This window comes from Magallana gigas, chromosome 8 (genome assembly GCF_963853765.1).
Source record: "Magallana gigas chromosome 8, xbMagGiga1.1, whole genome shotgun sequence".
NCBI classification, from domain to species: domain Eukaryota; kingdom Metazoa; phylum Mollusca; class Bivalvia; order Ostreida; family Ostreidae; genus Magallana; species Magallana gigas.
The window spans coordinates 27,613,873-27,639,220 of record NC_088860.1 but is presented as its reverse complement, the minus strand read 5'-3'; the positions used below and the strand labels follow the sequence as shown (position 1 = coordinate 27,639,220).

General features: G+C 35.6%; 1 protein-coding gene and 1 long non-coding RNA gene across 3 annotated transcripts in view; one reads left to right on the top strand and one right to left on the bottom strand.

Moving 5' to 3' along the window:
- Positions 1–11,281, top strand: part of LOC136270889 (uncharacterized) — a 27,746-nt gene extending 16,465 nt beyond the window's left edge. For both annotated transcript variants that reach the window (XR_010708763.1, XR_010708762.1), the window contains exons 2-4: positions 10,445–10,542; positions 10,708–11,064; positions 11,145–11,281. This is a non-coding gene — a long non-coding RNA (uncharacterized lncRNA). The remainder of the gene's footprint in view (positions 1–10,444; positions 10,543–10,707; positions 11,065–11,144) is intronic.
- LOC105322584 (NACHT domain- and WD repeat-containing protein 1) lies at positions 9,027–25,299 on the bottom strand. The gene is made up of 17 exons (XM_066069799.1): positions 25,093–25,299; positions 22,988–23,073; positions 22,673–22,789; positions 20,575–20,802; positions 19,887–20,007; positions 19,644–19,754; positions 17,764–19,146; positions 17,312–17,547; positions 16,719–17,186; positions 16,423–16,606; positions 16,085–16,271; positions 14,010–14,143; positions 11,984–12,899; positions 11,133–11,323; positions 10,917–11,042; positions 10,431–10,501; positions 9,027–10,311 (listed from the first exon to the last, which is right to left on the bottom strand). Exons 1-17 carry the CDS (start codon positions 25,190–25,192, stop codon positions 9,634–9,636), a joined length of 5,337 nt encoding a protein of 1,778 aa, XP_065925871.1. The 5' UTR covers positions 25,193–25,299; the 3' UTR covers positions 9,027–9,633.
- Positions 25,300–25,348: the final 49 nt, after the last annotated feature.

Sequence of the window (25,348 nt, the reverse complement as noted above, 5' to 3'; positions counted from 1 at the left end):
GCATAAAAAATGCTTTCATAATCTATAGGGGGTTTTACATACACTGAAAATTCAAAACATATAACAAACATTTGTACATGTATTCTTATTGCACTGCATTAGCTGAATATTCAATATGTAATAATAAAACCATATACTATAACTTTTGCTAAGCCAACTCTGGTGTGAGTATAAGACACTAGAAAAAATCTTGAGACAAGTTCACAAATATATGAACTATGAAGCCACAAATAAAACTGCATGTACTTATTATTTAAGTACATCACAAAGTCTGTCTGTAAACAGTATGCAAAGATTGAGAGAAAAATAACCACTATGGAAAATCTGACTAAAATGTTGGCAGGCTGAGAGGATCGAGGCAGCTTGCTGAGATGCACATAGAAATTGAAGATTTTTTTCTCATTCATCAACACTGTCAAATTACAAACAGCAAGAGAACATACGATAGGACTGAGCAGGTTTTTTTTTGCAAAAATGAAGCACATTTATATTGCTACAAATTAAAAACGGGTTAGTGACTGGCATGTCACCCACCACTGATTTTTAATGTAACAAATCTGTATAATTTACAGCTTCATTCTTCCTGTATTGGAAATTCATATGGGGGAAACTGATACTTTTTAAAGAGATGAGGATATGCTCGTTTTGTGTTTTCAGTGATTGTTTCTATTCTTTTGATTTCATTTGTACGAGCCTTTGTAGTTTCAGTGCATACTTTTTGACATAGGCGGTCTTCATTTATCAGAACATGGGGGTGCCAGGCAAAATCAGGGTCCTCATCTTCTCCACCGGCTGATTTGGCTCTAGAAAGAGCTACAAATAATGCTCCTGGATTTCTGGCTTCAAATTTTTTGTCTCCAGGATGAATGACAATGTAACGGTTTGCCTCTCCTTCTCCAATTGTCATACCTTGGCATCTATGGATAGTAGTGCCCCACCCAAGGCGAAGAGGAAATTGCTTACGTTTACAATTGAAACAATGACAATCTTTTTTTCTTTCCACAGGAACAATTGGAACAAGTTGTGGATGACTGTTAATAAATGGGGGGCCTGTATACTTGGTAAAGTTTACCATAACAACATCTGGTTGTCCCTCCACAGGAGTCCTGCCATTTAAATAAATGATGTCCACAACTTGTCCCATTGAACCATTGAATAGACCATAAGTTACATTTAAATTAACAGTAAGCATTACTCTGGCACCCCTGCACAAGTAGAGAGTGCTAACAAGACCATTTGCAGAATCACTAGTGACAGCTTTATGTTGACCTTGATCAATTGATGGTATTCTTGCTATTGGAGATGTTTCATTGGCCTTAAGAAGTTGCTCTTTGTTGTGCTCCCACTCAGCTGCATGTGTTGGAAAAACAAACAAACCATCTTGCATCATCTTGTCTAGCAAGAGCTGCCCATGACTCTTTTTCAAATTATCCCACTGATAGTTTTGAAGCCACTTTGCTTCATCATTGGAGAGACTGTTATTTCTTAGACACATCAAAACATCTTTCAGTTGTGTCTGGCTCTCTTTTTGTCTTATAATAGTGGACAGGGTAACAGCTGTTACAAATTCTTTCCAGACTAAGGCACCATGAAGGGAAGAGGGTTTTGTACTTTTACAATTGTAAACAGGAGAATCACAGACTGGTGGGAGCTGGATATCATCGCCAAGAAACACAACTACAGGTAATCCTCCCCAAGAAGAAGATGACATTAAACCTTTATTCATACCATAACGACACATGTATTCCATCCAGCCCAGAGTGGAGCAACCAACAAGAGATCTTTCATCAACAAGTAATACCTTTACACCTTCACAATCACTTTGAAGCTTTGATAATGTGCTGCCAATAGGAGGTGTCATTTCTTTCGATGATTTTGGCCCAGTTGGTATCTTAAGGAAACTATGTAGGGTAACACCAGAAATAAGATTAGCACTGTTTCCAGTGGGGCAAAGGACTTGGACAGCTTTGTTTGACATGAACAGCTCTCTAATAGATTTTACTAAACACTTTATCAAAAAACTTTTTCCCGAACCAGCTGTACCAGCAACTATCATACGCAAAGGTTGAAAATTCAAGGGATCATTTTTAAACTGGAGCAGAGCATTGAGGACAAGATTATGAGCAAATGTTTGTTCATCATTCAAAGAAAGGTGTGAAACATCTGGGAGAATGAGGGTATTACTGACATTTTCATCTACAAGCTGCAAATTGAGACCTTCTATAAACTTGATGCCTTTGTCCTCAGGATAGGGAATAGTCTCTGAACTCCAATTATAATCATGTCCTCCATCATCATATACAAAATCTGGGCAGTTGTTATTGTCAAAATCAGGATTTGGTGCAAGCAGGTCCATCCATTCCGGTTGTTCAGTTGGGGAACTGTCTATGATTTCCTCTTCATCTGAGCAGTATGTAGATTCTTCATGTTGCCTAGCCCTTTCAACATCTGCGATAACAAAGTTTGGACAAAATTCAACAGTTAAAAAATTGGTAAATACTTGCGTCCATGTCTCATTGGTGTTCTTTAGGTCTTCAATTTTTCTCCAGTTGGGTTTATGAAGTAAGACCATGGTTCTACAATAATCTTCAGTAAGGGGCCATGATGCTCTTATTTGACTCCCGGATATAACTGGAACTTTGCCAGATTTACATATGAATTGATACCAAGAGCTCTTATCATTATCTGGTCTTTGGAGGTATTTATCAAGAGGTGTATGTTTAGTAACAGTAGAGCCAGTTTTTTCAAGTACCCTGGATCCTGTAAGACTAACAGACTGAAACTGGTGACTGCAACGAAAGAGTGGAAGAGAGGACAATTCAATGAAGCTTCAACACTAGATATATCTCGTTTGACAGTATTCATCAAAAGTTTGGTGCAAATACTTTTTGCATTAGCTGTGGAACATTCATCTTGATTGTAGGCCAAATCATGGAAAAGTTCAACCAGAGCACCTGTAGGCTGATTTCCTTTACATGCGTAACCAGAAACATATCTTTCAGTAGCAATAATCTCATCAACAGAGGGGTTTTCTGGATTGCTTTTTGAAATAATAATAGAAATATCACCATTAGCTCTCCAACCTTGAGTATGAAATTGTGAATGTTGTACAATTGTAGGATGATCACGGGCCATTTCCAGTCGAAGTGAATTATTTTTATCTCGTACTATAGCTGGTGTGTTGCGAATGGGCATCCCTGGATTGTCCTCTGTTCCAAATTCCATGCGACAAATTTTTTTGGCTGATTTTGACCTGTTTTTTGGTAGCTGAAGGCAATAATCAGAACATCGGTGTATGTTAATTCTATTTGACATAAGGAGATGGTCCTCAAGCAGAGATTGCTGGGAGTCACTGACATCAATTAAGAGCTTTAAAAGAGGATTTTTCTCTTCGGGAGGAGGAGGTGCTGTTCCCTCTGGAGGAGGCCATAGGTCTCTCCTTGGAATTCCATTTTCATCCTTCCCAGCAGGATGGCAAGCTGTCATGCCAAAGTTGTCCTTTGCCCATTGAGACAAATGTCCAGCACAGTCATCATCAGCAAGTCCCTTTTCTATAAGGGAAGACATTAAATTGTGGGGTTCCCTGTCAGAACGCCAACATAAGCCATGCCAGTGAATCATTCCACGTGACTTAGCAAATTCCTGCCTATACCAGTAAGTATCAACATTGAAAACAGGGGCCATAACTTCTTGGAAGTAATTCTTAGTTCTTTGCTCAAAATAGTGAGCAACAGCATGCGTATTTGCTTGAAGAGCTGAAAATAAAACACTACGATTTGAAAGATCAACTTTTTCCCCCGTCGTTTCTAAAGTGTAAATTTCTAAAAGTCTGTGTAAAGGTTTGAAATGATATTCAGCACAGCTGCCTGTGGTGAAAAAAGATGGGAGTCCTTTACCCTCATTTATCTGATATTGAATTAAAGCTCTTAATTCTTTTGCTCTCTGAGCCCAATACTGAGACGTTCCCCGCAAGTTTGCACCAAAATAAAGAATTTTTTCAGGGATGCTATTATTGCCATTTTGAAGTTGCTCCTTAAGTTCAGAAATTGTCATGTGTTCATCCCCAAGTTGTTGTTTTACTATGTAAGTACTTTGCTCAAGAGTTCTTTTTCTTATAATAATGTTATGGACAATAAACTTGAAATAAGAATGTTTTGCAAACCGACCATCTTTGTACCAAATTAAGTGATCAGCCCACTGAGCCATAGATGAACAAGTCACTGGCCGATTCACATAGAAGTCACCAGTGCCATAAGGAAAGAGACATGGAAAAGCAAGAGTAAAGAAGAACTTTGTTGTAAATTCTGAGATTGGGACATTATCCCTTGTAGGCCATGGAATTCTACAGACTGACTGTTTTGATTTTGCACTTTCATTTTGATCAACTATATCTTCCACTATATTTTGCACCTCACTCTGAATATCAACACTTGGTTCGGGGATGAGAACTCCGGATTCAGAGAGACCATCTATAAGACCAGGATCAACTTGTTGGGGGGCTGGACCTATGTCATTTTTTCTACTACTCTGTTCAAAAGAATCTACTTCAAGAGTTTGAAGATTTACAGAACTGTCAATGGGTAATTGATTGAGTCTATCATTACTTATGGTTATGTCAGAATAAGCCGGATTGTTGTTTTTTAACCACAATAAAGCATTTTGGACTGTGTATCTTCTAACACGATATTCTTTGGAACTATCATTTTTTCCCTTTCTTTTGACTTTTAGAATATTGATTTCAGAGGGTAGTTTGGGCAAAACTGTGGCAGGTTCATTTATTTGTTGAGGGAATGTAACACAATGTCCACTGGACGCTATCCCCCCATGCTTTAGCATATGGATATTGATGGCAGGAGAAATTCTACTTATCAATTGTTGTTCAACTATGGTCAGGTCTTGTAATTCAGAGGGAACAGATTTTGGATCCATGTTATTATCAGACGAGAACATTTTTATGGATGTTTTCTCTTTTGCACATCTAAAACACATGTCTTGGGATGCCATTTTCATTTCTAATCGTCTTTCATGACAGATGCTACATAAATTGAATTTGTATGCCATTTCTTTGAGTTCAAAAGAACGTATTGCATCCATGGCATAATTGAAATGGGGATTTTCATGCAAGGGGGGTGGAGGAGGAATATCATCAACTTTTACATTCAATTTCTCTTGGGCCTTTTTAATTTGGTTCAAGTATTTCTTTTTTCAACGATTTTTGGAGGCATTGGGCTCATTAGTTGGTCCAGGCTCATAATGAATTCCCAGTTTTCGACATTTTGTTTGTAAATCTTCTGTGACAGTGCTTGATTGTGAAATAGATGATTGTGTAGAATTTGAAGGATGTAAACTTGATGTGTTTAAATTTCTTGGAGAAAAATAACATGGAATATTTTCATTTGTCTCATCCATACCAAAGTCTGATTCAACTATATCTTTGTCATTGTTTTGATAATTGGTGGTTTTAAAAGCTTTCATTTGAGTACCCTTTTGTATAGATTTTTGTCTCTTTTTTGAAGCTGTACATAACTGACTGATTTTCACAGGTTTTGAATTTGCAGTGTTTCTGTTTTCATTTAAATAACCATGAGAAACCCCTTCTGTATTTTTTGACATGTCATTTCTGTTTTTGTGTAATAACAGAAAATGATTGTTATGCAACAGAAGAATGATGGTTTGATTTGTTTCAGCAGGCTCCAAGGGGCTGAATATCTCTTTACTTGAATTTTGTCTTGAAATGACTAATGGAAGATGAAAGGAATGCAGGAGATGGACATGCAGGTCAATGTTGAATAGAATTGCTGCTACTTTAACTTCAATAGCTGTAGCCCAAACATTATGAACAACCATTTTTTGAAAATACTTTTCTGGTGTATTTGTACTGTAGTCATGCATTAACATAACCATTTCCTGGAACATTTCCCAGTTTTCATACACATATGTACAAATAATGTGTCTGTAATTCTCTGTATTTTTGATATGACCATGGAATGCTAGACTTAAACAATGAAAAAAGCAGTTGCCATCACCAGGGACATTGAATAAATTGAAATTTGTATTTTCAATGAAAATGTTTCCATTTGATCTATTTAAGAGAGTGTCAAGATCAAACAGTTGAGACTGTTCATGGGAATCTGAAGCATTGACCTGATTGGGTGACTCAATGGAAATATCGGGTTGGCAATAATCATGATCAACATGTACCGCTGTAGGCAAAGAAGGGGGGTACTCATCATTTACAACATCATTCATAACAACTTGATCTGTGTTTGATATGTAGCAATGGTCAAGACTGATAGAATCATTTTTGCATACATTTTCACCCAAATTTTTTGCGTAATAATGCTCACTGATGTAATCAGTTGATTCTGATGAGCAAGTTGGGACATTCATTGTTCACGATTAAGCATAAAATATGAATAACATGTACTTTTCTAATTACATTAGAAATCTAATTAATTAAACCTGTTTTTCAGCATTATACAACCTATATTTTTTCGAGGTAATCCAAAAGAATTGTCATTTAAAGCAAGTATCCTATCATTTGAAATTTAATTGACAAATGTTGCTGCATAATGTAAACACAACTGAAATATATTTTAGAGCTTACGTTAATACATAAAGCATGTATCCTATCATCTGAAATTTTACTGACAAATGTTGCCGCAAAATGTAAACAAAACTGAAATATTTTTTTAAGCTAACAACGTTAATCCATAAGATTTCTCATAAAAAACACGTATCCTATCATTTGAAAGTTTACCGACAAATGTTGCTGCAAAATGTAAACACAACAACGTGTTCTGTCTCTAGCACCGCCCAGGAAATAAATCAAGCCAATGAAACTGCTTCGGTAAACATGAAAGGTTGTCGGCAGACGATAGATGTAAATTTTAACCAATCAGATTTCTTGAAATTCATTGGATCGATTATGTGCGATTTTTTCAAAGGTAAACGTGGTAGAAGATAATTTTTTTCTGTGTTTGTGAAAATATATAACAAAACAACACAGAGTAAATTGGGTGAATTTATTGCTTATTTTTCAACATAAACAATTATCGCCTAACGTGAAGTTAGTACGAGATTCAAATTCAACATGGATGCCGGTGATGTCACTGCGCGTGAAGTTAATCTTTTTTCCTCCATCTTGGAAAAGTTTTTCAACTTTATAGGTATATAGTGTAATTTCTATTTTTAGACATATATACACGTGTTGTCTATAGGGAGAGCTCCGCTCTCACGGGCCCTTCGGGCCCGTGAGAGGGCTTCGCCCTCTATAACTTGAATAATGATTTTAGTCATCATTGCTCATTCGCTGTGTATCTATGACGTCACCTAAATGGCCAAATTCCCGAAAATTTGAAATCGAATGAAAATATACTCATTTTTGCTCTATATTATGCATTCGGAAGTATAGAGCCAGGTCTGCTCAAGTGCGATATTAACATATGTTTTTCTTCAGATTGTTATACACATTATACTAAAATATGGTACTTGAGCAAGCCTGCGCTCGATGTTTCCCAGTCGAAAAACCATCGGAAAACACCCATATTTTGCTACAAAACATCAATTTATCAAAATAATGCAATCTTCATGACGTCATTTCTACATTATGACGTCACTTTGGTGATAACCTTTTACATCTTCATTTCCAATATGAATTTAACTATCTTTCACCTTATTTTTAAAGCTCTTTCTAAAACTTTGATATTGGGGGCAAAAAATGCATAAAACCGCACATAGTCCTTTGTCTTGCTGATTCTCGTGAGAGTGTGAAGTGATAAAAATTGCCATGATTACAGGGAACTACTGGGACGATTAAAACGATGCATTACTGGTCCGATTTACTGACGCCAAAAAAATCCGTTGAATGAATGTGCAACTAGTCCGAATTTTCTATTCACACACGCCTTGCCGGTAGAGCTCGCTTCGCGCCGGCGCTGTGCGCCGGCGAGCTGCGCTCGCTATAATATTGAATACACAGAACGAATAAAAAACCTACAAACTGTATGAATTTCTTATTAAGGAAACACTTTTATGCAACAGGAAACAAAATTATTCTTTGTTTTATTTTTGTTTTGTGTTTGTTTTTGTTTTTTTTATTTGTGTTTTTGTTTAATCTAGTATTTTCTATTTATCCAAAAAGAAATTGTGTCCGCCATAATTTTAACTAGTGAAAACTATTAGTTTATTTTCTTCTCGTTATTGTTCTTTAAAGTACTAAAATTATTTATAATTTTAAAGGTTTGTAGATTTACGACCTACAGAAATTCCATCAAAACCACCTGCATTAAAGAAATATAAGAATTCAAACATTTCATTTTTTTACGAATGGCTGTTAATTAGTTTCAAAAATCTAGTTGAATGGAACGATGCTAACGAAGTTTAAAAAAGATAACGATGCCAGCTTGTATAATAATAAACATGGAAGAGTAGTTAAAAACACAAGCTAGCATTACCAATTACACTAAAAAGTGGGTGACTGGTCTCATTTGAACCTAAGAAGGGGCTTTCTATATACGTTAAACCATTGAATCAATGGGTTTTCTTCACACTGCTGCGTTGAAATAAATCTAACGTAGAGAAATCTCACGAGTTTCCAAAAAGTTGATACAATTAGTTAAGACTCGCAACTTGTACATTTTCTTTGCCAGGAGTATGATTTAACTTTATTTTGACAATGTTAGGGAGGCGCATCGGGTGACCCCCCTCCCCTTTCTTAAATACGCCACTGGTAGCAATGCTATACAACTACTGGTCAACTATTACCATACTATATTTTCATCCTTAAAACCATTTTTTAAAGGTTGCCTTGTCCTCTTTAATTCTTATGGGGTTTTAGATTATGTGATTAAATCGAACACGTTTTAATTGATCGTATACAAAAGAACAATGATATCTTATCTAATTTCCAATGAGATCAATACATACATGTACTAGCATGTACAGGTCCAAAAATGAATTTTAATAATTATACAGTTTATGAACCACTTTTAAAATTCCCCAAAAAATGAAAGCAAAACAAAACAAACAAAAAACTAGACACTTGCAAGTTTAATATTAAACTGTTAAAAAGAATAAACAATACTTGACACAAATCAGCAATCTCTTTAATGTACACTGCTCCACTGCCCGAGTCTAAATTGTGTCTTAATATATACACTTTGAGTATTATGCTACTTTGAGATTCTAACGTATGATTACAGGATGTTGTATAAAACTAGCAATATTTCGTTTGCTGATGAAGGTTATATATCCCACAACAATGTCACTTTAAATGCTTACTGAGTTTTCGCAAACCAGTGTAAAGCATTAAAATATAACTGCTTGGTAGCCAACTATATCAGAAATGACGTACAGATGCATAATGCATAAAAGCACGTAATGTTGTCATTATAAGCGTGTAGGATTGACTTTAGTACATACAGGAAATGTTTGTCAATGTATCATGGTAAAGTTGGGTATAAAGTGGATGAACGCGAGTATCTCAAAACAAGTTAGCTGCAATAACCAATACGTATTAAAACAGTACACATGTAATATACTAGTACATTGGAATTCAATCTTGTTTCCCAGTAGTAAACTTGATACCAAATATTCCCACTGTATCATACAAAGGTATAGTTAGGATTTTCTTCATAATATGGTACAAGCTTGGCTGGTCAGTTGAGTGATTTTCTGACCGGAGAAAGACAATGCTTGGGCCTTTAACATAGAGTCCCGTACCACAGTTCTGTCCCCTTTCATCATGTGCTGTAGCATTTTGTTGGGCTCCAGTATACCGATGTGATTCACAACATCAGGAATAAAGATCACTTTTCCGCCATCACAAGTTATCTTCACTTCATTCAGTTTGTAGTGTCCGTAATAGGTGGCGATAGACATTCCTGACGGAACATCCCAGACGGCAATATTTTTGTCCCATGATGCGGTCACCATGATTTTCCCTGTCTCATCAAACAGAATTTTCGATATAAAGTTGGTGTGCTTCTTGACCCTGTAAAGTAGCCTCTCTTGGTCAAGATCCCAGACAAAGATATTCTTATATCCAGCTGAAACAACTCTTTTCCCATTAGGAGTGAAAACTGCCGTCATCACAGAAGAGATTTGACCTAGTCTGAATTTGTATTTACCATCCAAATCAATAACTCTAATCTGGCCATCAGTCGAGCCAATCAGTGCCAAACTGTCACTGTTGTCAATAGCAACACAGGACGCAGCCGTCATTGCTGTGTCTACTTGGGTCATGTCCATAGAGTTGTTGTCAGTGGTAATCGATAAAACCAGAGGATACTCGAACAACGATGTCACGATCTAAAATTTATATTAGATACTTATATTAAAGCTATATTGAATTTGAAATGATATCAATAGACTGATAGACGAAAAGAGCATGAACAAGAAACAGAATTTGCATGAAATATAATTCTTACTTTATCGCCAGCAGAGGTGAGGGCAACAACAGACAGAGAGTAGAGGAGATCAAACTCCTTCAGGAGGGTTCCTACAATAGGATGTGTTCAGTGAAAATCACGGCCACCAAAGGTATTCTTAAAACTAGTAATGGCATCGTTTTTTTAATACTGTTGACATATCAGGATTTATTGCTTTTAAGACCACTTAATGTATTATCATTAATTTATTAATTTGTCGTTTTATTTTTCAGCTATACCCATTCATTTCAAAATCTTATTTCTGAATTCTTTTCAGATTCATTATCATAACTTAACATATTGTCAAAAGCGATGACAGAGTTATGAAATTTTGATTGGTAGCGGACACTTTCCAGATTGAATAATTCAAGAGGGTACTAGTATTTACATCTATATGTTTTCGGTTTAAACACAAAAATTACAAGCATTTGGGATATATGAGACGATTTTCAAAATGACGTCGACAAGAAAATGGACAACTTATACCTGATGTAATGTCCCATACAGAGCCCTTGGCAGCCATGCCACTGGTTCCCACCACCAAAATATTGTTCTTTTCAGCCATACAATTCACGATCTCCTGAGAATGTTTGAATCTGTGTTTGACCTCATCTATAATGCACAGAAGCACAAGGTAAACTTGTAAATAGTAACAGTATCATCAAATCAATTTTCGTGGTTGAAGAGAGAAATAATGCTTACTATCATCCGCAGACAAGACGGTGATGTTGCCTTTTAATGTTGCCATGACAACTAGCTGACCCGACGATGACACAAGCAGAAACTCCACTGGCTTGTCCTTCAAGTTTTGAGAATATTCGATGATATTGTTTTCAATGTCATGAATGATCAGCTGTCCAATGTCGGTTGCTATGAATGCTTTCTTATTGTTCCTGAAAATATAAAATTTATACACTGCCAGTGATCTCGTTTTCTTTCTCTGTGTATGTCAAAAATTAATATTTGACATTTAAAAAAATAGAATAATCTCGATAACATTTTTTTTCTTCATCCGAGTCTTTAAGCTATTCAATTTACAGTTAAGGTATTCGATGTATAATGACCACATTTTGCACCTAAGAAATGAATGGTCCGATATTCCTAATCATGGTATCATTTTGAAGGTGTTTATCAAATGAAAATACTCCACCAAAGGAATTTTCAAAATATTAATTACACCTTGAATTTTGTATTGAAGTCTATGGGCAACGTATGTTTTAATGCGATATTGTAAAAAGTAACTTAAAATTTGTAAAACTCTCTTGGTTAATACATGCATAAACATTCTCTTTATTAAAATATGAATTAAAATGAATCATTTACCGCAGATATTCTGACGAAATTAAAATTTTCTTTTTTTCAACAAGGGGAGATAACTCTTTTAAAAAATTTTAAGGTGCAAAATGACCGGCTTCTTATATGATGTCAGTCATGTGAATTTGGTTCATTTCACTTTCATTGTTTTTTAGCAGTACATATTTAACTGGTTTTAAACTATTCAAAATTGTTCAATATCCTTCATTATACATTGAATACCTTAAAGCAAAACTTACCTGCTGATGTCGAATATAGTTGTTTTAGATTCTGTCAAGAGTTGGTCCTTAAAATGGCATCTCACTCGCTCTAGGTCAGGGTTATTGCCAAACTTTTCTTGTTGGAATTGAACTGCTAGCCTATGGAAGTCCCATACTTTTATTGTGTTGTCATTTGCTACGGTAACTAATGAAGAATCTCCATAGGCCAAACACATCTCAAGAATCGTTCCATTGTGCCCAATGAGATTGCAATAGGGTGTAGCCTCTGGGAGGGGGGATGTTTCTGTTCCTAAGTATGATATTTTAACTGCAGAGCAGTTTTGGCGCTCTATTGTGGCCAAGAAGAGGGTCTCACTACCAAAAAGCAGCATACTGACGATCGAGGTTTTAAAGTCTCCGGAGATCTGAGGTTCCATGACATTGTCAGGAGACGACACAAGTTCTCCTGTCTGCAGGTTCCACACACGCCATACATTTAAGTAACCCCACTTGTTCCTGTCAACAGTGGCTACTAGCTTCTCTGACGCGTGTAGGGCAATAAGGTCCCCTGATCCAGACTCGGAGGCACGTAGAGTGTGTAGATGTTCCCCTGTCCGGAGATCACTCGAACACACGGTCACAGTAGAGGGATCCAAACGTATCAAAGTATTATTTCTTGTAAGTTTAACACACCTGCCAAGCTTTTCTTTCACCACGCTGTGGTGTTGTTTGGGTCGGAACTGACTCTCGTCCTTTTTGATTTCCTTGGTATATAGGACTTTTGCTGTAGCGATGTCATATGTGGTTAATTTTTCTTCACTGTCAAAGACTACCAGAATCTGGTCATCGTAGGAAATCATCAGCGATATAACGTTTTCTAAATCAAGTCTGAACAGCTCTTTTGGTTCGGAAGCGGGGTCTCCAATCTGACACACTACCACCTTGGCAAACAAAACTGAAAAGGAAATATAAAATGAAAATTTAACATATACATGTAAGATTAAAGTCGAGAAACAAGCTAGAGATTTATTTTTGTAGCAGCACTGTTTGAACAATATCTGCCCATTGGTGATTTAGTGTCAAGTGTTTCTGTTAACCTAAAGGGGGAGCTAATAAGTAAAAATTAGCCCAAAGAGTTACTGAATAATGAAAGTTTAATGTATATTTTTATTTAATCTTCAAAATCATCTTTACATGCTTGGGTACCCACTGGTCTGAGTTCGGCCATGTTTTTTTTTCAATCGATATATCTTTCTATGTAGCTAATAGCATGAACGTTTCCAAAAAAATACCATTTGGCATTATTTACATTTTCCAACGTCTTTGTCTGTGCTCACAATACAAATCAAATCAGTAAAGTATATTTCATTAAATTTCATCGAAGACGCAAATGACGTACGCAAATGACGTACTGTTGAGATCGACGTAATCGGGGCTTGCACACTACTCCAGAAGTAATCATACAAAATGAAAAACGGTTAAGGGCCAACGATTTAAGATTTAATCCTACAATTGCTGACAACCAATAAGGATTCATTCTTTGAATATTATGAGGTGATTATTACGGTCAGGGTGTGATCAAATCTACATAAGTCATCAAGTAATTCAGGGTTTACTGGATTTTATCACGTCCCGACCATTTTGATCATCTCATAATACGCAAATGATTCCTCAAATGATGTATCATATAAGTCCTTATTCCACAACTAAAAATTGTTAGCAAAACCCATCAAATTGTGATAAAACTATAAAATTGTTTGAATAATAATCTAAAAATTTTAGAACAGTGGTTTAAAAACGATTGCTGGAATTCATGCTACGACTTACAGTTGTACTTTTTACATTAGTGTTGATGACAATGAATATCTTGTTTTAATTAATTGTCCAAACATTATATTTAATGTTCTAACTGGTAGTCTTAAAAGCTGGCATTTAATGTTCTGCATTTAATTTGTTTAATGATTGCATTTATATATTAGTATTACCATTTCTTTGAATGATATCCTATTCTTGATCATGGGCAGCTATATGTTGCAATGTGATATACACCCAAATAAACTCTTACCTGCGAAGTAGGCCAGAACTCGTCCTGAGTGAGACACAGCTACACAATCTACTGGGCTGTACTTCAGTGGAATCTTCTTCCAGGACGACACCTCGTACAGTTCCACAGATTCCGAATTCTCTAGTACGATGAACCTGTACCAAACAAATAAACACGAGCCTTTTTTTAAGATCATTTGTTTGTACATGTTTGTTACGTGGAACCTTCTGTTGTATAACAACTGGTAAATAAATACTAACATTTTTTAGATTTTACTCATTTGGATAGATTGCCCAACAACTGCTTCATATCTTAGTTTTTGTACGGTAGACTTTAATGAAATTTATTGTTATTTGTCGTAGCTGGTTTTCAAAACTAATATCATTCATAGCGTGTGATCAATTATTACTTATTTTGAACAGAAACAAGAGTAATTAACTTTTGATAAATATTCATTCTCCAAATGCAATTTATAATTTATAAAACAAGATTTTACATATTATGCGTTATGAAACATATACTAATTTACCAAGATCTGCATAATTTATACAAACAGATTTATTATAACTTGATAGATACCGGTAACCAAGAAAATAAGCACCGCCTTCAAATTTACCTGGTCAGTGTACCCCAGTCAATCAACTAAATTGAGGTCCCAGATTGGATGTTAGAAAATGATCGACATTCGTTTACCCCTCCTCTGTATACCGTACATGTATATAAAGCTCGCAATTATGGTGCGATTAATTAACTTTTTTTTCTTTTGATTCATACCGTGACGATAAATCGCCATCTATAATAAGCACTATAATCAAAAGAAATATTTAAAGATATAATTTAAAAGAATTACTCGTACTTGGTTTAGGTACCACACCAAGCGCTGATCACCTATAGTCTGTAAAAATCACGTGACGCCGATCATGGATCCATGTAACGTCGTTTATTAATAAAGATGTTTGTGAATAATTGAGAATAAAATTTAGTTAAATTAAATCAAATATTGCATCCACGATTTAAATCGTTAGTTATCACATTTCTTTGAGAAATTTCACCGGAAGTGAAACAAGTACAGACAATTCTGGTACGTGCGCAGCTGGTAGAATTATTGTGAACTTTAATTTAGCCGCTAATTGGAAAGTTTTACAAGCGTATGTTGCAACCTTGCATTAGTATTTGAGTACGGTGTGACGATCCTATAATGCACAAAACATCATGATATATTCTCAGTAAATCCCGTCAGAAACATGTTCAATCTAACGGAAGATTTTTCCCATCTCGCACGCGGTTTTTCATGCATTTTTATTCATTTCAACGATCGACAATTTGTTTTACAAGTATAAATAAATACGATATTTTTTAGATCATTGGAAAAACTTTGTTGAAAGTACTTTACTACCCCGTGTACATAGATATATATTTACATCTACCATGTATAATTTCCTCTTTTTCTTACGGAAAAAAATAGTCAATTCATAGCTCTATAGAAACAGCCAAACTGAAATTTACACGCCCCATTTATCGATTGGTCGAAATCTACAGCGGCTGAAAGTGACAGGACTGAAATTGACACGCCCTGTTTATCGATTGGTCTGAATCTACAGCGACCTAAGTAAACTCACGGACTGCACGAAATAATCATGATGATGCCAGACTCAAAGTCTCACAAGAGACGATTTGGCTGTTTCTTTTAGCTAACGTACTTATGTACATTAACAGTAATTTAGCGAATTTTACTAACTTTTCATAATCAATTTATTAATTAGTTAAAGAAAGATGTTAATATAATCTTTGATGATTCATGCGGGTTATGAAGGTAGCGATCATTGCTGGAAAAATTAACGCGGGTTATGAATTTTTCCTGCAATGTCGCTACCTTCATATCCTAAATGAATCACCAAAGAAAGCATTTTATTGTTTAAGTATACACAAGCGAACGCGTTTCCCTCGGGGCTTCACATCTCTTTCATCACTCCCCACCTGAAGTTACCTGAGGCCGTAAACCGACCGGTAAAAAACTCGGTCTTTAAGGAATAGATTATTCATCCTTTAATGAGTTTCTAAAAGGGTTTGCAAAATAAACCCGACAAAAACCGTACCGATCACCCCCAGCCATCAAAACAGATTCCGCCTGTAGGTGAACATCGTGGCGGGATTTCACTATCCCATAATTCTCCAGACTGATGGTGTACAGGTACCGTTGAGCGCCTATGGTATAAATGCATCTGACCACGGACTTTGTTTCGTCCACACATAATACGTGTTTGTACTGACGATTCCAGTCGTCTGCGTGATAAAAAATGAAAAACGAAACATAAAATTATTTTATTATTATATTAATTATTATTTTTTAAAGACCTTCCGAACAAAGTCTACAAAGAATGCAAACAAATAAGAAAAAAAAACCCCAAAACAATGGCCAATTTCTATTGTATACCTGAGTTTCTACTAAACACTTCCGCTGTTATGGAGAATTTTAAAACGCTATCTGGACCTGGAGCGATGCGAGTTAAAGGAATCAAAGCCGGCGTCTCGGAGTCTCTCAGTGAACTCATGGCAGCTCTCACCAGGGACCCGAGGGATTCAGATCCGGAGTAGTTCGGACCAAAGTGAGAAATGATCTGCATTAAATGGACGAAGAAAAATACTACTCAGATATTCACGTTTGAATCATGTAGATAAAAGATTTTTTAAATGATCTGCTAAGAAAGTATAAGGGACTGTCTCAAATACCTCTACAGCTAGATTATTTCTGTCTCTGGAAATGTTTTCTGAACTCAGTAACAAAATCTTATGAACGTTGTCCAGATCCTGGTACAGCTGAGGCGAATCTATTTCTCCCGCAAAGTCCATCGTCTGAAGAGCGAGTTTTAACATCATAATGGCCTCAAAAACTGAAAAAGCACACACAATACCCTGCAGGAATTCAAAATTTGTTCCACACAAATTTCGGAATTTTTCAAATTGGTGTGACTTGATGAGATGGTATGGTAACTCGGAGAGCTTCCGTTCGTTGTACATATGCATATGCTTGATCATCTGTGGACGGATTCCTCTGTCTGCGTTGGGATATTCACCCTTCTTGACTTTGTACAGACTTAAAGGTTTAACTCGTTCAAACCAGATTCCTTCGAAATATTCTGCCAGTTGACAGTGTACGGACATGATCGTCTCCCCTTGTAAGTAGCGAGCGTGACAAACCTACAGCCAAAATCAACTCTTTTAACATTTAAACGACAAATTCTCTCTCTCTCTCTCTCTCTCTCTCTCTCTCTCTCTCTCTCTCTCTCCATATATTTTGCAAAAAAACAAGTTCTAATACTGACCTCTCTAAACTGACGATGGAACCAACTGAGGATCTTCAATGGGCCGACATTCCTGACGATGATGTAAGGACGGATATCTGTCATCATCTGAACGATGATTGAGGGCGGGATTCTGACGTGTTTGTCGTTTGGCGGGAGGTGGTAAATGTAAGTGTCCTGTAGTACCTCGTCGCTGAGCGACAGCAAGTCCTCCAGCTCAGTGACGCTGACCCCATCACGTGACGCCGACAGGTACGCTACAATAAGACAAATTATAGGACGGAGATAGACTAAAAATTAAAGTTAAGTATTGTATTGATACTCGAGAACATATTAACAAGAAAGACCATACTGTTCATCTTCAATCTTATTATCTACTGAACTCCAGTTTTGTATACTTCATTCAAATTAAAAAAAATAAGGCTTTCAAAAGTGCATTGCGCGTCATATTCTACATGAAAAATGAAATTTACCCATAGTTTTTTGTGTTGTCACTTCACCATGTTTTCTTTCAAGACTTGTAAAGTACTTATTTATGGCCATTGTGATGTCATCCCCAACTGAAAGGTCAGACGTTACTGTTGTGGATCGCCAGGTCGCGGCTTGGTCCAGAATCATACGAAGATACAGAGGATGGGGGCAGTTCTCAAATTTACTCAAAACGAATTTTCGCTGGATCTTTGTTATACGGCGGTTCTGTGCTCGTAAACGAATGGTGATCATATCGTTAGCGATATCCACTGGCATTTCGGGAATTTCCAGATATTGTTCAGTGTGCGGCATTTTACACAAAATGTTTTCCAGGCAACAATGTATGGAAGGAATCATAGAGATAACAATATGTACGTTTAGCGGAAGGTGTACAGGTAACCAGTGCATTGCGTGTGCGTCGTTCATATCCTTTAGTTGGTCAATGGAGTCCAAAATGATGACTAATGGACGGTCTTTTGTGTCGATTTTCCAAAGTAAAGATTGAAAGAACTGAACAAGAAATTGGTAATCTTTTTCCAAATCGATATAGGAAGGAATGTTGATTTTATAGACGGCTAGGATCTGCGCACAAATCGAATAGAGAACGTCTTTGATTGAGAAGGAGAGTAGAGAGGTTCCAAGAAAACGAACTACGCTGACCGAGTTGGGAAACCAGTTTTTGGACTCTTTAACAACCTGAGCCATCATTGCAGTTTTTCCTGAACCGGAGCAACCAAATAAAACGACAGGGCGTGAGAAATATTTAAATTCTGGGAGCTGAGTGTATAACTCTCTCATGTTGACGTCGGGGTCACAATCGTTGTTCTTGAAAAACCCACTATGTATAAACTTACAGTCGAAGCGATCCAAAGATTCCTGGATCCTTTCATACTCTGCTTTAATTTCCTGGCTTTTTTTGCTAAACGTAGTTTCGTCTAGCTCCAAGTCTTGGCTCTTCCAGAAGACGTTGTTTTGAATCTCATCGAATGGTACTGTCACCAGTTTCTTAGTAGTGTCATACACCAAAAACATCCTCTCCTTCACGCTTTCCAAAATGTCATTCCTTACAACAAAGAGCTCTGTTTCTTTCTTGCATAAATGAAGGTGGTGCAGTACCTCTTGAAACAAAGGAGAGAATTTGTGATCATCTTTCAGACACTGGTTTACCTGATCTTTCAGTTTTTTGATAATGTCTTCTATTAAGTTGTCAATGTAGTTTTTGTGTTGTTCATCTGTTTCGTCGATTCCAGTTGACGTCCAGTTTAAATGATATTTTTTCAGTTGTGCTGGACCCAGAATTGGTTGAACACGAGTAATCTTCAGTCTCTCGCGTAGTTCCTCTGCTTCGGAATCAATTTTGCCTTCTTTTAAATCAGTGAATCTCCCTTTGAAGTTAACATAAATAAAATTAAACTATATATTATATATTCACATAAATTTTCTCTATCATCATTCATAATTCATTAAATAAAACAAGCAAAGCTAACATCAAACAACTACGGCTTTGATAAATGTTTTTAAACTAGCGAAAAGCCAACTGATGCTTCATATGGTCAATTATGGTCAACAAATGCAGTGTAAAAGACCAATTTCACATTTGTTTCAACAATTATGGTAGTAAGTATGCCTACTATTTTCTGAAATGATCAATTATATAATGTTAACAGAGAGAGAGAGAGAGAGGGGGGGGGGGGGGGAATCACTACCAAAGATGCAAACATTGTTTTGACTTGAGCAGACATAGTAGTTGTATAAATGAAAATGTTTGATAGGTAAAATAAAATATCGTATATTCTATCTAATTTTTTATGAAACTCTACATATCCATACACAAAACACAAGTTTCTTTTTATAGAGCCATCCTCTACGGGGCCGCACTTACAAGCGATGTTGTCGTGAACATCAATATCCAGGAACTTTCGGAAATAAACAATGACCTTGTCCTTGACTGGATCCTGGTAGATGACGCCTTGTTCGACTTCTGATTCTGTTACTATTAATAGAAATAATCATGTAACAAATGAAGTATAATGGAATGGGAATTCTTTTCGCTGATAGGTTTAGGTTTTAGAAGAACTTGTGCGTAAGGCTAACTATCATGGCAAATCGAGAAAAGATGGCGTACCTGACTTGAAATAAACATGACGTGACTCCTTTGAAATAAGCCTGTCCGTGTAAGCTTCGTCTGACGCCGCTCTTAAAATGGTTTGAAGTTTGCCTTGTGTCTGGTTCCATTTGGCTTTATCCTTGATAGAAATTCGAAAAGCTTTAGTTTTCATTCTGCAGTAATGTAAAATTTTAAACCAATTTTATATCAAATGCAGTTAAATTGAAAGGACTCACAAAACACGCGTTCTTCTGATAACTTTTTAAAAAGGAAATACAGAGCTGATGAAATCCATTATGGATATAGGATATAACTTAACATCTACATGTAGAACAAAATCACAAAGATTTACTAGATCGGAAAAGATTCAAGTCTTATCACCACTTCTTGTTAATTATTTGATGTGTAATGAGTCAAATTTAAGTTAAAATGAAACCTATAGCAATAATAAATTTTTATGTGAAATAAATGTAGTTTTGGGTATAATTTTTCTGTACGTGAAATAAATGTAGTTTGGGTTATACCTGTTTCTGTACATGGAATACTAGTACACGTAGTTCAAAAGGTATAACTTTTTCTGTACATGGAATATTAGTACACGTAGTTTAAGGTATACCTTTTTCTGTACATGGAATACTAGTACACGTAGTTTAAGGTATACCTTTTTCTGCACATGGAATACTAGTACACGTAGTTTAAGGTATACCTTTTTCTGTAAGTCCTCGTGCTCATTATCGTCGTAGTGAGTGAAAATTTCATCGATAGACCTCAGGCGGTACACCGCCGGCTCAGCGTTGTCGTCACGCTCAAACCACTCATCCATAATCGTGACGTCATAACCACGCCTCATGGCTATCCTACGTAGCAGTTTGAACTCTTTAGCCTCGATGTAGTGTGGAAGCAAACGACTTCCGTACTTGTCACCAAGGAAGCACTGCAATAAACAGTGGAAAATAAAAAATGTTGATGAAATTTGATCGGTATATGTACATACACGTATATGTAAATGTCTCTATTTATATTAATAAACAATTTTACATGCAAAAAAAAAAAAAACGTAAAGAACATATCATATAATTTATATGCATGTACGATAGTTATAATCTTAGTTTTTTATATGTTATTTTCTCTTTGTATTTTGTGGCTAGCACCATTGTTTTTAAAAATTTTAAAGCATGAACTGAAGTACATTTCATGCTACTACTATGTAGTTGCATAAATGATAGCTAAACTTGGCTCATTTAGGGCATGCTTGAATATGTTTGGTGGATCCTGAAATGTAATAAATGGTTGCAAACAAACTTGTTTATTTTTTTTATATATTTGTTTAATTGTTTATACAAAATTCCTCATATACAGTTTATGATTAAAGTTCAAGATCTTATGCATATACAAATCTATTTGGTGTCAACTTATCTATTGATTTGAAGGTTGTGCTTCAAATATTTATTATAATGCAAATATTAATTAAACAAAACAGATCTTCAATCAATAGTTCAAGTTTAGATTTCTGTTCAAATAACAAACTTTTAGTCCGGCCAATGGATGGCAACTCTTTGGTTTAGAATGGACAATTAGAATATAACTTTTTACACTGAAATATATGTACATCTGTATAGCAAAAACTATACGTTTCGGCTATATGAGTCATTTTTCAAGTACCCCCCCCCCCAAAGAAGATAGACACGCATGCAGTTTTAACTCAAAGTTAAAGGCAAAATGTCCGTTTCCTGTCACACACTACAAACACACTTTTAAAGAGCTCAAAGACATCACAGTAGCACAAATACAAACGACAAAGAAGGCTGTCTTTGCGATGCATATGAGTTACGTAAAGATTGCAAAATTGTTTAAGTTTATATTTGCACAAAATGGAATGAATATGTCAAATTGATCCAGGTACGTTTTAAGCATTAAATGCTGATTTTTTGACATCTTTGGTCCGGCTTATTAGGCCGTGCAGACTACCGGTATTTGAATACCGCGCGTTACATGTCCAAATAAACACAGCATTAAGACCCGACAATGGTATTTGAACCAAAACATTTTTACCATTGCCACCCCCCCCCCCCCCCCCCCCGCCAACATAGGCCGCAATAGGATTCAAGCCACGTTCCCCACACATCCCATATATTGATATGAAAATTTACAACAAATACAAAATAAAAGAGCTACACTATACGAGTACTGCAATACCCACCAGTCTAGGTACTCATTCTTGCAATCGTGTGCCGTTGGATAGCACAATGTCAATAAAACAGCTGTTTAGATCTTTTTGCTCGTTTGTTTGTGTGTTGGTTTATATTCATTGTGCATAATCTCATACGAAGATTTATCAAGTAAAACTGTTCTGATTTAAAAACTGAGTATGGTAGATTAGCGAGTAATGCTACTGCATGCTATAAACAGTGGGCTTATTTTTTTTTTTTTTGGTCCATCATAACGTGTGATTTGTGTTAACTGAAATTTGTCATGTTATACGCTGACATGCATTATGCCGACTACTTGTAACAGTATATTATTGCTGATATTAAAGCACGATCTCACCTTTCTCCTCTCTAAAAGAAAATTAGAACTAGACTAGATAAAAAAGATTTTACAATCAAATAAAAAAACTGCTGAACTTGAAAAAAAAGTTGGATAGTTTAACCACTGCAAAATTGTCGTTTGTACACATAAACATCGTAAACCATGTTTATATGTGATATTAAACGGGGTGTTCTATGTTTTTCTTAGATTTCTTACGTATTTATTTGTCCAGATAGGGAGTGAAGCTTAATAGTAATTGATCTCTGAAAACAAACCAGAAAGAACGGCCCCTTGGAGTCCTCCTTTGCGATCCTGAGAGCGTCCAGGACAATCTCCTCCGTGGTGTGGTCCACCGACGCCTCGTCCCGCACCCCCCACCTCATGTCGATAAACTAGAAACAGAACACAATTTACACCGAATTCCTAGTCATTTCATTCAAATAATTGTGGAATCACCAAAATTAACAGCTAATGTCGTTCATTTTGAATATTTTTAAAGTAAGTTACTCTGATAATAAATTTATCTTAGTTCTGGAATCTCCACTATGGGTGAATAGTTTCCTGTGCTATAAATAGAACGATTATCTTACCCTGAATGTAAGCTTGTTCTGCAGGCAATACTTATTTAGGACAGGTGTCACTTGATTCATGATGTGATTTCTCTCTACGGACAAATCTACAGCAGGAATCAACAAAGCTCAAATAATCAACAAATACCAACGTACATATATAATTACGTGTATTACTTACATGTATGTAGAGGTAATGTAAGCAACCAATCGATTAAAGTGAACACATTTATTAACATGCATAAAATTACTTGGGAGAATTTGCTCCTGTGCTCAAAAACTACTTTTAGTAATATGTTAATTACTGAGTATACCACATTATTGATCAGTAGATGATAAGTAAAAGCAGTGATTCAGAATTTGTTACAGGGGCTGCATGGGCTCTAACGAAACTCGTTTCCTTGTACTAAAAAGAATTTTTAAATGCTCAAATTAATGAACAATGGGGAAAAATTCAGCCAAAGCAGTAGTTACATGTACCAGTAGTAGTAGTAGTAGTTGTAGTAGTAAACGATTTTGTTATAATAAGCCCCAATAACCGAGAACTAAAATAAGCATAATGAATGACCCTGAATTGAATCAATCAATTTATGTTTTTAAATATTTGACCCGAATGTTCTGAAGTTTAAATTTCCAAAGATTTAAAATTCTAACTCGTGTACATTTTAACAAAATTAATACTTTTCCTATTGTAAAAACATGATTACTTGGGTATTTTAATACAGAATTTAAATAAAGTAAAATAATATAAATGTCATGATGATTCTCTTATGTAGCGTCCACGTACATATACATTTTATTGCGACGGGCGAACTATCCCAGTTATTTTGCAAATGGTCATACACATCTAGACATAATATATATGATACCATATATACCGTCATTGACACATAATTTTAAGTAAAAGGATGTGTTACTAATGCATATTCTAAACGAGAACAGATTCATTCTTCAAGTTGGTTTGAACTAAAAGATATTTATTTCATCCGATAGTTCATGGTTTCAAATTATTATCGCATATATATAACGTTATATATACAGGTCTAGGCAACCTCCGTTTTTGGAGGATAGCTCAATTTCAAGATGGCTGCTGATTTTTACCATATATGGAAAGTCACTTTGCATTGTGGGTGAAATTATCCTCCATTTTTGGAGGATAGCATGGGTATATTTCAAAGGCTTCGTGCATATCTTTAATGAGAAAATGCAAGCACCAGACCATATGGGAATTAAAGTTAAGGGAATAAACTAATGATTGTATGCGGCGATTTGAAATTCTATGTATAGTATTTTCACAATATGCTTTGAAAGTGTGTACTTCCTGTGTTCAGTTTTACAAATGACATAGACTATTTACATGTTTCATTTAATAAAAATCACAAAATAGTGATGTTTATTACTCATTAAAACATTAATTAGTTCATTCACGTTTAGAGACACACAATAGATATCTTGATCTGCTATATTGTACATGTACAAAGTAAATGTTTGCATATACCTTAGGAACTTTGTAGCTCTTATTCTAATTAATTCACATGTTATTAAGTATCATTTAAATTTAATCCCTTCACACAAAAAGACATTGTTAAATTTTATTAATCAAAATGATACCATTTATAGATATCAATTATCCACAATATTGAAAAAAAATGTGAGAGTCTTCACATAAAATATTTTTCTTTAAAATCAGCCCTGCAATTATTTAAACTTAAATATTTATTAAATATTATCAATAATTATAATTATTAATAGCTAAATAAGGTGATATTTTTATAGTATAATAATTATATTTTATTCATAGTTAACTCCCTTTGTAAAAACAGAGCTAATTGCCCTTCATCTGAAAAGATCCACCAGGGGGCGCATACATCTATCCTCCAAAAACGGAGGATAAAATCTATCCTCCAAAAACGGAGGTTGCCTAGACCTGATATAATGTATGCGTTAAAATTTAAAGATTTGTTTAAATTTTTAGTTCATTGCATATGTAAATATTAAAATCATATGGCATGCAAAACTCGATAAAGACCAAAAATTACTAATATAAGGTTTCCCAGTCAGTATAACTTTTGTAGGTGAAATATCGAACTCTATATTATAATATATACATGCATATAGACAAGCACCTGTAAAAGTAGAGCTGAGGAACACTGCCACGTCCGTTTTCTTCTCGGGGGGCAAGTTTTCCAAGCGCCCCTCCAAAACACGGCGACTAAGGGCCTCCATCCTTGTCCCTTGCACGCTAAATCTAGCGTATATAGGGGGAAATTAAGCCGAAATACTGAAATCGTCTATCGTTACTAATGTCAATAAACCATTCGGATTCCTTTCGAATGTTTTCGGAACCTCTCGGATAAATACCTGTCATTAGTTTCAAAAACC

What these genes read in the sequence shown, in the direction of transcription:
- LOC105322584 (XM_066069799.1), bottom strand. Translation starts at nt 25,192, where the DNA reads ATGGAGGCCCTTAGTCGCCGTGTTTTGGAGGGGCGCTTGGAAAACTTG. An exon ending in ACGAGGACTTACAGAAAAAG is followed by an intron (nt 20,008 to 20,574) that starts GTATACCTTAAA and finishes ATTTCTATCAAG; the next exon opens with GATAAAGCCAAATGGAACCA. An exon ending in TGTTCACGACAACATCGCTT is followed by an intron (nt 19,147 to 19,643) that starts GTAAGTGCGGCC and finishes TTAACTTCAAAG; the next exon opens with GGAGATTCACTGATTTAAAA.